At 38.3% G+C, this 12,897-nt stretch overlaps 1 protein-coding gene across 7 annotated transcripts in view; it reads right to left on the reverse strand.

The window, feature by feature from the left end:
- The window catches only part of MET (MET proto-oncogene, receptor tyrosine kinase), an 89,691-nt gene that overhangs the window by 44,333 nt on the left and 32,461 nt on the right, over window positions 1-12,897 (reverse strand). For 6 of the 7 annotated variants that reach the window (XM_015628897.3, XM_033514456.1, XM_015628905.1 and 3 more), the window contains 2 exons: window positions 12,413-12,604; window positions 565-699 (listed from right to left, as the gene is read on the reverse strand). In XM_015628897.3, coding sequence (XP_015484383.1) covers window positions 565-699; window positions 12,413-12,604 — 327 coding nt within the window. The remainder of the gene's footprint in view (window positions 1-564; window positions 700-12,412; window positions 12,605-12,897) is intronic. The other variant, XM_015628899.3, reaches the window with a different exon arrangement.

Genomic DNA, 12,897 nt, shown 5'->3' on the forward strand with positions numbered 1-12,897 from the left:
TATCCGCTGATGTTTTAAACCTATTCTTCAATGCATATCTACTTATGACAATAGCAAATTTATGATAGCTCTTCATATTTTATTAACTCTTTGTAGACTATATGCTAAAGTAATTTTCAAGCCTTACTGACTTACAGTTTTAAATACACTCATGTAACTCTTGCACACACAACCCTCCTTAAAAAGTTACAATGCTATGACACAAACCAGCAAAAGCCAGGAAACAGCACCATTCTTTTCTTATGCCATTGTGTGTTTTGTCTTTGCAAGCACTTGAATTAGGGACAGGGTTTCAGCCTTAAAATTTGCATTTCCTGGCTTTTGTTAGTTTATATCACCAGCTCTTACTTTATTTAAACATTTCTGGGTATTAGACTGCAAGTTTGTTTAGTAGGGGAAAAATATGTCTTGGAGGAAACTTGCACCCCAGTGTTCCAAGGGAATGGCAGGGCAATGAGGGTGCAGCACATAAAGCAGCAGTGTGAACAGCTGCTCTCACCAATAGCTCTGTTCTGAAGGCAGGTTTACACAGTGCACAGGAGGATTAGATTATGAACCACTCACCTTTTTCCCAGTCACCACCAGGGTATAGCCATCATCTGCTAATGAATTCTTGACAACAACCTGGGGAGAGATGGGGTGGGAGTCTAACTGAAAGCTGACATGTGGAGCTGTGGGTTCTGAACGGGAAACCACTATCTAAGAAAGAAAGAAATTTTGGAAATCAGCAGGCAGTATGTAACACAAATGCATGCTGCTCAGATGTCTCATGTTATCTGCTTGCATTAATTACTTTGCATTACATTGCATAATATTTTGCATAATGTTGCATCATAATCTGATTAAAGTGCTATAAAATCTACTTTATTTAATACAGAAAAATCATGGCTTCTGGAGGATCCTCAAAATACACTGTGTTTATCACTTCATGTTTCCTAGTCCTTCAATTTCAGGTATTTATAAATCACCATAAAAAATGAAGATAGGTCATTTAGTCAGTCCTATACATTTAAGAATCAAGAATTTTATCTACAGTGTCTATTTAAAAGAATCTTAAAACTCCAGGTCTTCAGAAGTCAAAAACATTTCCTTCTGTTTTCCCTTTGGTTCTTCAGTTTGAAAAGTAAACTTAACCCTGGGTCAACAGTCTCAGGTCTTGCACGTGGGGCAATTAGATTGCAAAGCTATGTCAGGCACTGCAGGCTGCTGCTGAGGGCACCCTCAGAGCCACAAGTACACAGAGATGCCTATTGCTCTGACAAGCTCCTTGCAAGATTTGGCTGGGCACCCTGAGCTCTGGCTCCTGTTGATTTCTGTGTGAGCCAGGTGTCCAGGACTGAGCATTCAAAGCACTTCTTAAATTACAGGGAATGTGTGGAGGCTCCTTTAGGAGATGCTCCAAAACAGGAGCCTAATTTAGTCATCCCGAAGCCCCTTTGCAAAAACCTTCCCTCTCTCCCTCTCTCTCGATTTTAGGAGATCTTAGGGAGATTAGTCACACCAGTATGAAATTCCCCCACTACTCATCTCTCTGCATCTTGAGTTACCTAAATTCTTCTGAGAATCTGGTCCTACTCCTGCAAACACACGCCTAACTTTACTACTGTAACTTTGTTGACTTTAACGGGATGAGTCATGGCTGTTAAGCAGAAGCATAAAGCATCTGCAGCTCGGGTTGGATATTTGATAGCAAGATTTTATAGGCTTGGGCCTGCAATCCAGAAGGATGTGCTCCCAAATGCGATAGCATCAGGCAACAAAGGCAGAGGATTGTTTACACGAGGGAAGATCATGTTCATGTTTCAAAAGCTGTATCACGTGTAGTTTACTTAAGGAATTTAGATAATCAACATTTGCTGAGAAGTTAGGATTCAATGGGGTTCATTATTTAAAAAGATTGAAGCCATTCTGGAAATAACTTGTATGCCAAACGTTTCATTTTTTACTATAATGAAGCTTTTCTTCTGACTCCGAAGGCAGAATCAGAACAGCCAGGACATTGACTTTCATGATTTCAATGGCTTTTCGCACTGCCAAGGCCTTTCAACAAGATGGCTGACTCCAAAACTAGACTTAGAGATGCTGTAATTATAGCTGATGTTTTGATGTAATTCAAGACTTAAATAAAATATATGAGCAGTTAATTCGTGCCGATAACTGCTTCACATCCCAGAGGTATTTATAGTTTAGGGTTGTAAGAGGCTTTTTTTTCTTTAAAAATGAAACTGGCTTTGTTACAGACTTTGCTATGGATTTATTTCACAGCACAGAAAGTACAGATTTTAGAAATCAATAAGGTATGATCGTTTTCGGTGACACAGAAGTATGGTCTCTGACTCAGTGTAATAGGGCATGAGCTCTGTTTTTCTATTCAGGACAATGAAAAATAGAATGGACTGGAAAGCTGCATGAAAAAGCTTGATTAATGTTGGCATTATGGGGAGAGGTAGCACCACAGCTGCAAATACCTTTTTAGTTGATCATTAGCCGTGTCTCATCTCGAATACCCACTGCTATAAAATGCTAAGAATTCTTTTCCATCATTAATCCAGGCTTCCTCTTATTGCCAAGCATTCTTTCTGATTGAGCCACAGCATTAACTCTTTAAACACATCTGCATTCCAACCTCAGAGCAATACATGAAAATTTTTCCATCTCTACAATCTTGGAAAAATTACTCGGTACTTTAAACACTGACTGACCTTTATTTTACTGAGGTTGATAGTCAAATCACCTGCTCAAGGCCCAAGTGACTAGACTTTGACCTCATGACATACAGGGAGCTCAGATTACACTTCCTAGCTCATGGAATAAAAGTTTGGATTTTGCTTAGAACTAATCTACCAGCCTACAGTGCTGCTATAACAGATACTAGATGCAAAAATGTCCTTTTTGGTATATACAACTGTGATTTTTGCACACATCAGCCCAGTCCTTGAAATTCTGTCTTACCCTTATCTGACATAATCCTGAAAAAAAAAGTAATTTGAAGACACCTTCTACAGCAGGAGGAAGAAGCTACTTAGGACTCCAGTGTCGTTCGCATAAAGCTCTGATTTTTATGGCTTGGGACTGAACTGGTATGTGTGCAGCATAAATTTCATCTGCCCTGGACACACCAGCATACAGAGACTACTACCATGAAAATGGTTCAGTAATATAGGAGGATTTCCCTCTGCAAAGACTATAAAATCCTGGGGGTTTTGGGGGTGTCTTTTTTGGCAGAGGGAGAGTGGGTGTTGGATATTTTTGTTAGTTTTGTTTACATTTTAGTAATTCATTTATTAACCAAGCATTTCTCCAGAGCATAAGAGAAATGAAAGCTTGTTTCCATTCCTGCACTCAAGCAATTAGAAGTGAGGGAAGATCTAGCACAGATAATTAACCAAAGGAGAACAAATAGACACTAGTAGTAAATGGTCAGTGACTGCAATAGTAAGTCACCAGAGGTGTTCTACAAGCTGTGTGTGCTGGGGTCCATACTGCTCAATACACCTATAAATGAGTTAGAAAAGTGGTTGAGCAGTCCAGTGATAAAGTTTTGTGATGATCTGATGGTATTCAAGGTGGTTAGGATGAGGACAGCCTATGAAGGATGGCAGGAGGACTTTACAATGCAGCATGTCAAGGCAATAAAACGGCAGGTGAGTAACAACAAAGAAAATTAATTTAAAGCAGCATATGATAGATGGTTATCTAACTGCTTAGCTGCAGCCAAAACCAACTTAATAAAAAACTTAGAAATTGTTAGATAAGTATTAGAAAACAAACCAGAAAACACCCTGATATCATATAAATTAATTGCTTGCCTGAAACTTAAAATCTCAGTGCAGTTCTACTTGCCTCCTAGACAAAGAGCATGTTAAAAAGGGGAAAAGCTCAGAGAAGAGTAACAGAGATGATCAAAAGGTTGTAATGAACAATAATTTGGTATGGCACATGTGGAATCTCTATTAAAAATTAATAGAGAATCATGAGTGGGTAGAGACCAACCTTATACTCCCCTATACAACCAAAACAGGGTTGTAGTCAGCTTAGGGTTGGTCTCTTCTCCCAAGCAACAAGTGACAGGAAAAGGAGAAATGGCCTCAAGTTGCACCAGAGAATATAAGGTTATATTTTAGGGACCATTTGTTTACCAAAAGGACTGTCATGCAGTGGAACTAGCTGCCCTTGGAAGTGGTTGAGTCACCATCCCTGAAGGCATCTAAAAGACATGTATAAGTGTCACTTAAGGGCATTGTTTAGTTGTGGACTTGGCAGTGTTAGGTTAATGGTTGGACTCAATGATACTAGAGGTGTTTTCTGTCCTAAATGATTCTATTATTCCATTATTTAATTCTAATACAAATTCTAAACGCCACCATAAGACAGAAACAAGACTTGAGTTCAAGGCAAACAAAAGAATATGACATTCTAGCAATATGTGATGACCTATGGTACTCCCTGCCAAAGGATGCAAATGCGAGAGAAATGCACATTCAAAGGGAAACTCCACAGGTACATGGAAAGAGCTAAACAGACAAAAATCAATAGCTCAGGAAATCTCCAGAAAGGAAAATAGTTGGAAACTTTAAGCAGATGGTAGTAGCTATGTGTGTCTGGGTCACTAGGCATCCACTTGTCAATACCAGTGGAGACAGCACTGAACTAGAGACCCTTCCTTTAAATCTGTGTGGCTCTTCTGATATCTTTTGAGAATCATGTTCAATATCAGTAACTATGACAAACACAATATTTATGTCTCTCTATTTAAAGAAAAAAAAATTTTCTTCCAGCATAGCTCAGACTACTTCCATGAAGTACTTCCATGAAGATAACAGCCAGCAGTTAATTAATTAATTAATATATTAATATATTCTTTATATTGGAAGTCAGCAATCACTTAGGTTCATGAACATTAAATTATTAATTTAAGTATTATTTCATTGCCATCAGCTAGTGTTAATGTTAACTATGAAGACTCGAGTCTAGGTTTGTCTGTGCATAATATGGCAAATTAAAACTGTAATAACTTGAGTTGAAAGCCAGCATGCAACAGCTTATTTTAAAAATCATTCCAATGCTCAGTTCTGCTAGTCAGCAGGATTGAATTACAAATGTTACTGTCTACATGTTGAAATATCTTCTGCAAAAGTGAGAGGCCTTCTAAAAGGAATCCAATCTAAGTATCATATTGTTATTTTTTCCCTAGATGTCTGGCAGGTGTATGCCATTATCCAGCAGAGATAGGCTCAGGGTTAACTTTATTGTGCAATGACTCAAATGCCCTGGGATATGCAGCACAGCCTTGCAAAGGGCACATATGTAGCTCTCTAAATGCTGTATATCACTCTAATCCATGAAGAATATAATGGATTTCTTCTGAAGAGAGTAAGCTTTTCTACTCAAACTGAATATTAAAACATATGTGCTCTCAAACCAGTTATTCAGCACCAGGTGTTAATTTTAATTTGGCTATATGGATTTTGCATTATGCAGTGTTTGATACCTTTTTTTTCCCTGAGAGAAGCAAGGATGTTCTTTACCACAGAAAGAACTGGTATCATAAATGTTAAAAGTAGAGCTACCAATATGAAAATGCTACTTATCGAGAGTTTGCCACCATTTTCTGTTGGCTTAAAAATGAAAGTTGAAAGGATTGCACTATTCATGTTCCTACAAATGCTTGTGTGCACAGTTTGCATTTGCCTTAAATAGGTCAGACTGCCAGTACTGAAAAGCCAGATGAATTGCTGGGCCACTGAAACAGAATAGCAGTGGACACTGAGGACAACCTTTGTGATGACTCCATGGGCATCCCATCACTCTTTCCTCCTCCAGGCTCTGTAGGGTTTAAAGTCCATGCTCATATATTTCTTGACCTTCTTGCACTTGCTTCAAATACGACTTGCCACTTGCACGGGTGGGTTTTAGCACAACTACATTTCTCTAGAAGGACAGGAGCTAGATGAAGAGGAGACTGATAAATTCAAAGGTGCATATGGCTTCTGGTACACTATGGAATAAACTGGATTTGACTGAGTACAGTGAAAGATGCAAAGCTCTGTATTTCTTTGCTCTGCGTCAACTCATTTTGCTGACAGGCACCATGGCTCTGAGTCTTGATTCCTGGAGTGGTGAGGTCTTGTTGCCTTGCTGTTTGCAAGAGGAGAGCAATGTTGAAGACTTGGCTCTCTTACTGAATTCTCGGACAAATTTTCCCAATCCTTGAATGTAGTTACAAATAAAAAGCAGATGTGATGTTTTTTTCACTGATTTCTGCAGCATGCATTATGTTCCCTGGCACGTAGTCTATGAAACCAGCTACAACACATGCTAAGTTCTCTCTTTTTGGGGAAATGAGATGTGTGTTAAAGTTTGGTTGTGGTGTTTGTTTTTAATGTAAGTATTCCTGGGAAATGAGTGTGATTATCAAGTACTCCGTCTAGTTGATGTGAAAGACAACAGATTTGTGCTTAGTGTGTGAGAATTTCCAAAACATTGATTTGTGAATGCCCCATTCCTATTCCTCATGAGACAGAATCAAAGACAACAAAAGAAATGATAAGACAGTAGGTTAAGGAAATCCCAAAAAGCTCTTTATCATTCAAAGCAGAAGGAAATTATGGAAGCCATATGACAGAGAAGAAAACAAAAATAAACCTAAACACAGTAAAGAAATCTAAAACACAGTAAACAAAACTGAGAAGAAAGGAGTCCATAAATGACTATTAAGTGCCAAATATGGGTGCAATTTCCAGCTCAGAGTATCTTTGGGTGACTAAGTGCCAGAAGCTGGAGGGTGCTGAGAAAGATATGACTGTGTGCTCTTACCTGCCTCGTACCTCTCCCTTATTCATCTTAGCCCCTGCCAGAACTCTGCTCCTTGAACTTTTATTATTACCCCATATAACCTTTATTAGCAAAAAGTCTGGTTAAAAGTACTGGGATGTAATGGTTCTCTAGAATAAGGCTTACATTAATCTGTATTGTTGTTTGTCTAACAAGTGCAGAGAGCCCCCTGGGAGGATGAGTGGCCTGTTGCCTGATGTGCAGTATTCCAGCAAGGCCTATCTGTACCATCACACTTTGTTTTTTGTGCCCAAAGCTGTTTTCCATCCAGAATCTGTTCAGACATGACAGTGCATTACCATGTTTTGCTAATGCTTGGCTTTACAGCTAGAGCTGGCTCGTGTTCAGCCAGACGGGACAGGACTGCAGCCAGCGTGTTGCTGATGGTACCTCAGAGTCTGTGTATGCCCATGGGAAGACCCTCTCCTCACCTCCTGAAGGATGGATGTCCCACTGAGCCATGAGGATGAGAGGGCCCATGGTGGGGTCCCACATTCCGCACTACTGCTGCCCCACCGTGCACTGAATTTCACTGCCATAGTCAGAAAGATGAGGCGGCCCTGCTGCCAAAATTGCATCTATAGAGAGTGGCTGCCTGTTGTAGCTGTAAAACACAGTGAAAACTTCTCTAGTCCCTCTTCTTCAAGAAGGTCACCAACAAGCAGTTGTGGTGATTTTGCTGGAGTGCTACATTGCTTAGGCCAACTTCAAGTCTAGGGGCCACATGCACAATTCTGCTTCCAAACCTAATCTTAGGCTGAAATCCAGCCTCTGCTACATCAAGGACATTGATCTCTTGTTCATTGTTATGGCCAGACCAAATGTGAGCTTTTAAGAATAAATCATGTTAGACCTTCCCATATCCCACACTTCCCAGAGCTACCACAAAGATTTCCCCTTCCTGAAGAACTCATTTCATCATCACTCTAAAAACACTCTCTGAAATAATGCCAGCTTCAGAAGAAACCCAAAACGCCTTGAAACCAAGCAAAAAAAAATAAAAATTATCTCAATATATTATGGAATTTTTTACAAACTATAATTTCCCAAAATAATGGCTGGTAATATAAGTGTCTTTTCCAGTTGTGAGTTGTATTCTTAGTGCAACTTCATTTGAACAGAATAAGGCTGTTTTACATCAGCTGAAAATCTGATTCCTCAGCTATAGCAGTGTGACTGGGTGCTGTTTTCTAATCAAATAACCACTGTGAAATACCTGATTCACTTTGCACACAACAGCTGTAGTTACAGCTTGTGTTCCCAGTCACAGTCTGAAAACAAGCACAATAAGAAAGGCTGAAACAGCTGCAACTTCTCAGCAGAAAAAAAAAAGAGAAGGGAAAAAAAAGTTTGTTGTCAGGCTCCAGCTTAGGAAGGAAGTAAAACCATTTTTCTTTTCTGTCTCATGCATGTCAGCTGTCTTAGAAAAATTATTACTGGTCTGTTTTGTAACAGAAACTCCACAATATTTAGTAAACTACAAACTCCAATCTATTCATGCCCAAATACAGATTTGACATTTCTGAGGCAGCCAAAACATGCTCAGTATGTGAATGGGCTGCAGTACTTTTCAGGGGAGATCTGGAATTCACCTCATGGCCCTAATTATCCTCCTTAGAAGAACACATGCATCTTCTGTATTTGGACCATCCAAATTGATTTTATTTTAGTTCCAGATTTTGACTGAAAAAAATAAACATTTAGTGAAGGAGACTATATTTACTTTCCAGTATTAGCGCTTTCCAAAGCTGTTCAACTGAGTAATTCTATTTTATCAAATTAAAAGCAGAATACAACAGGTATTCCTTGGTTGTATAAAACATACCTGCCTTTACTTTCTGATTATTACTGATTATTTAGAAGGTTTATTTTTAAATAAGTAAGATGTGGGCTATGTTCTGAGTTGGATCATTTACAATTCTGATGGGTAATGCTATAAGCTTTGGAGGAATCACTTGTAAAAGTAGGAACTTTTCATTGTGATACATCCCTAAGTACATCAAAACCCCATCACCTACAGAAGGATAAACATACATATTAAACCTGTTGAATTTTGCAACAATGCTGTGCTATAGCCATAAGGTAAAGAGATGAAAATAGATGGAGATAGAAACAGAATTGTAGACAAGAGGAACGTAGGAAGGTAGAAAGTAATAAGCAGAAGAAAAACAAAAGGAGATGGAAGGATGACTAGAAAGAGGAAAGAAAAAAAAGAAAGAATCAAGTGGTTGGCTGCTGATCAAGTAGAAGCAAGTATAAAGGGGGTATATGAGAAACATTTTCAAATTAATTTCTCTCAGGTTCAATAGCTTGCTGCTTCACCTATGGGCTTCCACAGTACAGGCTTGGAGCTTCAACTCAGTTTAGGTGACATGATCGCCAAGTTTTCAAGAGGTTCCCCCTTCCCCCAAAGTGTTTCATAACAAATAAAAGAAACCCTAAATTAATACAGCAAAAATGTGATTCAAATGTTCATTACTTTCACCAAACTTCTGCATATCTGGACACTTCAGGGTGCTGTTGTCAAAGACAGAGATATTACTTCTTTTAATCTCATGCTGCTAGTAGGGAAATTTATGTCAGAAACTAAATTGTCTAAATATAGTAAGGTTTGGTATTTCAAAGTAGATACAAGATGAACTGGGTGCACTCAAAAGGCTGAGCTAATTTTTTAAATATAGAAAGCTATACATGAATATCTTTTTCTTTTGCTTTTAAATAGTCAGCATGATAATATGTCATCAAAATACCAACACAATACAACCAGTTTTAAAACAGGTTCCCTGATAGATAGAAATTTGTAACTAATTCTCTCTGAAAGCATGTCTGTGTCTGAACTCAGCTTTGAATAGCTACAAGTTTCAAGGGTTGCACGGGAAAATTCAATATTTGCTTGTACAAAGACCTAAAAATATCAGTCCAAATGACTGTGCAAAAGTGAGACACAAAATAAGTGAAGAGCTGAAGATTCTTTGCAATATGTTCCAGCAGATTTGTGAATGAAACAAAAAACTCATTACATTTCTTTGTTAAAAATGTGTGGAAGTCTTTGGGGATATATTTTTGATGAATTAACCCATTTATTAGATTATCCTGATTTTTTTACCCATTTTACCTCAGTAATGGTCATATAATAGCTTAATTTTTAATGATCTAAATCTCATTGCAGTTAATAGCTATATTTCCATAGAAACACTACAAATCTGCTTTAGTTGGGCATTTCCTAATGAACATGTTTGAAAGCACTTCCTAGATTACTATTAGAGAAAAAAAAAGTAAGAGAGCATGAAATTCTGCAAAAAATCTGTTTCTGCTTTATCCTACAGATTTGGTGTCCTTTCCAAAATAATTTAAAGACAAAACAAGTACTAACCTTTTACTTGGAAGTAATATCATTAAAGGTAGTCACTATACACTTTCTCCTCCTAGTTGCACTCAACCCTCAAAGAAAGAGCCCAAATTTAGTACAATATCAGCCCAATGCTGACTTCCCCCTGTAGCTGAAGCCAGTCTGATTCAATGATGAGAATATTTCTGCTAATGGCCATGTGCAGTTTACACAATAGCCTTTTCTTTTGATCTGTAACTGAACCTGGAATGGGAAATGTATTCTGGAAATATTTAATTGTTCCTTGAGTTGAGCAAACATCTGAATGAAGTATGTGCTGCAGGATTTGAATGAATAATTTAAAGAACATAATAAATAAAAATAATGCTCCCTTGTGCTTTCTACCAAACCTTCCTAAAAGCTTTGTGACAGCCCAGAAGTAATGCTGGGAGTAAGAGAGTCGTTGTTATTAATTGTATTTTGTGGGTAAGGAAATTACTTCAGAAAGGTTAAACAAATTGCTCATTTCTCTGTGTGAATCAGTATCTGCTTTCAAGAACAGAACACAATTTGGGCCCATGTTCAATGTGTAGCTCTTAGCACTTGCCTTTCCTGCACAGAAGACAAACCACAGCTTAAATTTACCAAGGTCATCATGGGAAGTTAAGGTAAAACTGGCTGGGTTGTCATTGAAATGTTAAATTTTTGGGGGGAGGAAAAGAGAAACATTGTTTTCCCTATTTTTTCATCTGTCCTTTCTGGCAAATCATTTTGAACTCCTTGCCTGTAGAAACATTATAGAATTTGCATTACACAGCTGGTTCTGTCTGCTAGGGCACCAGTGCTGTGTCCAGTCTGTGCAGAAGACTGGAGGTATAGAATTCCCTTTATCCAGAAAGGGTGCATACACTGAGGGCAATATAAAACCATATGCACTGCATGTGGCAAGAAAATGAGGGGAAGGGAGAGAAGAAAGGAAAGGCTTAGTTCCATTAAAAGCTACATGTGCCCAAGTATTTTCTAATGGAAGGTTATGGGAAAAGGGAAGACTAGAATGGCACAGCAACTGATGGTCTTATTAACTCTCTGTAGCCTACAGAACACACACTCTTTGATAACTCTCTGTAGCCTACAGAACAAGAATGCCAGAAGACTGTAAATGCTTCAGGAAGTTTTCTAGAAGACAAATATTATTGGCAAATTGAAATAACACAGGTCCTTGGGTGCAAGAACAATCCAGGCTAAGATGCACATCCAGGCTGGACTGTGTGGCAGCTGGAGAAGCCAAGCTCTCCAGGGAAGTTACTGTAGGATGATAGTGCTTGAAATAAGATTGGTGAACTCAAAGTATTTTGCCTTTGTCTCCTGGTGTTTGCTTTTGACTGCCAAGATTTTAAGATTGCTGCTTGTATGCGTTATATTTATTTCATTAGTCACCTACAAAGAAGTCATGTAGTATAATCTACCTGTCTAGATTAGTTATGTACTTAGTGGAGGAAGGGAGACTACTTAGGAGGGTGATGTATCACATTTTAATGAAAAACTTGTTTTAGGACAGGAAGAACTGTAATCCTAAAAGAACAGAGTGAGATAGGAGTGAGCGAGAGCCTGAAAATCTAATACACATTCAGAGAAACTTGAAAGTAGGTGGAGAAGGAGCTAATCTCAATTCTACAGCTGTGAGTCATAGGCTATGGGTACACTAGCAAGGAATTTGTTGTCAGAGGAGTGGATCAGTATATAGAAACAACTAATGCTGAGGCTCCTGTTTCTACATTATAAACTGTCTTGCCATTTTACATTGAATGGATTTAATCTGATCCTCTAGAGAAAATGAGCATACAAAGTGTATTTTTGAAGCTGTTTGAATAAACAGTCACTGTTTTAGACCTTTCTGTCCCAGCTGGGTTTGAGGTATATTTGATGTCTATCCAAGACGGTGCTTTCAGTTTAGTCTTTGAAAGAACTCTTGTTTGTATGGACCAAAATTGTTCTGTGAACTAAGACAGCTTGAGATCATGGTAGAATTTGCTCCTCAACCACTGTTCCAAACCACAAACTCCAGGTGAACACTTAAAATACTGAATGCTCCACTAGACACTTTATTTATATTTCAGAAGGTGTATTATTTTTGGCAATTTGAATTTTCTAATGCCCTTTTAAACTGAGGTAATAATGCTCTTCCCTTTTCACCATCCTGCTAAACTCTAGTATGTTTTTTTATAGTGAAGTTATTGTAGTAATATTTACCTGCATGAAGCGGCCCTCAGAAGTTCCCAGATTAGCAATGGTAAGGTTCCCCTTGGTGAAGACAGATATGGAAGTTAACAGGACGCTGTTGAACTGGCCCATGAACAAGTCAACCCTCTGCAGAGGAGTCGTAACTTCTAAGCGATATTCATCATCTTGTGCTCTGCAGTACGAAGCGTTTCTTGAAAAAGCCTGTTTGAAAATGAAGTACAGATGAGTACTTTATTTATGAGTAGCACTAGATCTTTGTCAGAATGAAGTCATTTAGCGCAAATGCATTCAACCAAAAGTATTTTAAGATGTTTCAAACTTAATTGCTTCATCAGTTATGATGTTCCACGAGGAAGGCAAAAACTTCTTAATGTCATGGGAATGTTTCTATTAACTTTTAAAATCACGTCTGCAGGAATAAGACATGGGGTCTTTAACTGGATGATATGTGTATAAGCACATATATCAAGATATCCCTCTCATAGTGACTTCCT

The sequence above is a fragment of the Parus major genome, chromosome 1A, assembly GCF_001522545.3.
Source record: "Parus major isolate Abel chromosome 1A, Parus_major1.1, whole genome shotgun sequence".
Taxonomy (NCBI): domain Eukaryota; kingdom Metazoa; phylum Chordata; class Aves; order Passeriformes; family Paridae; genus Parus; species Parus major.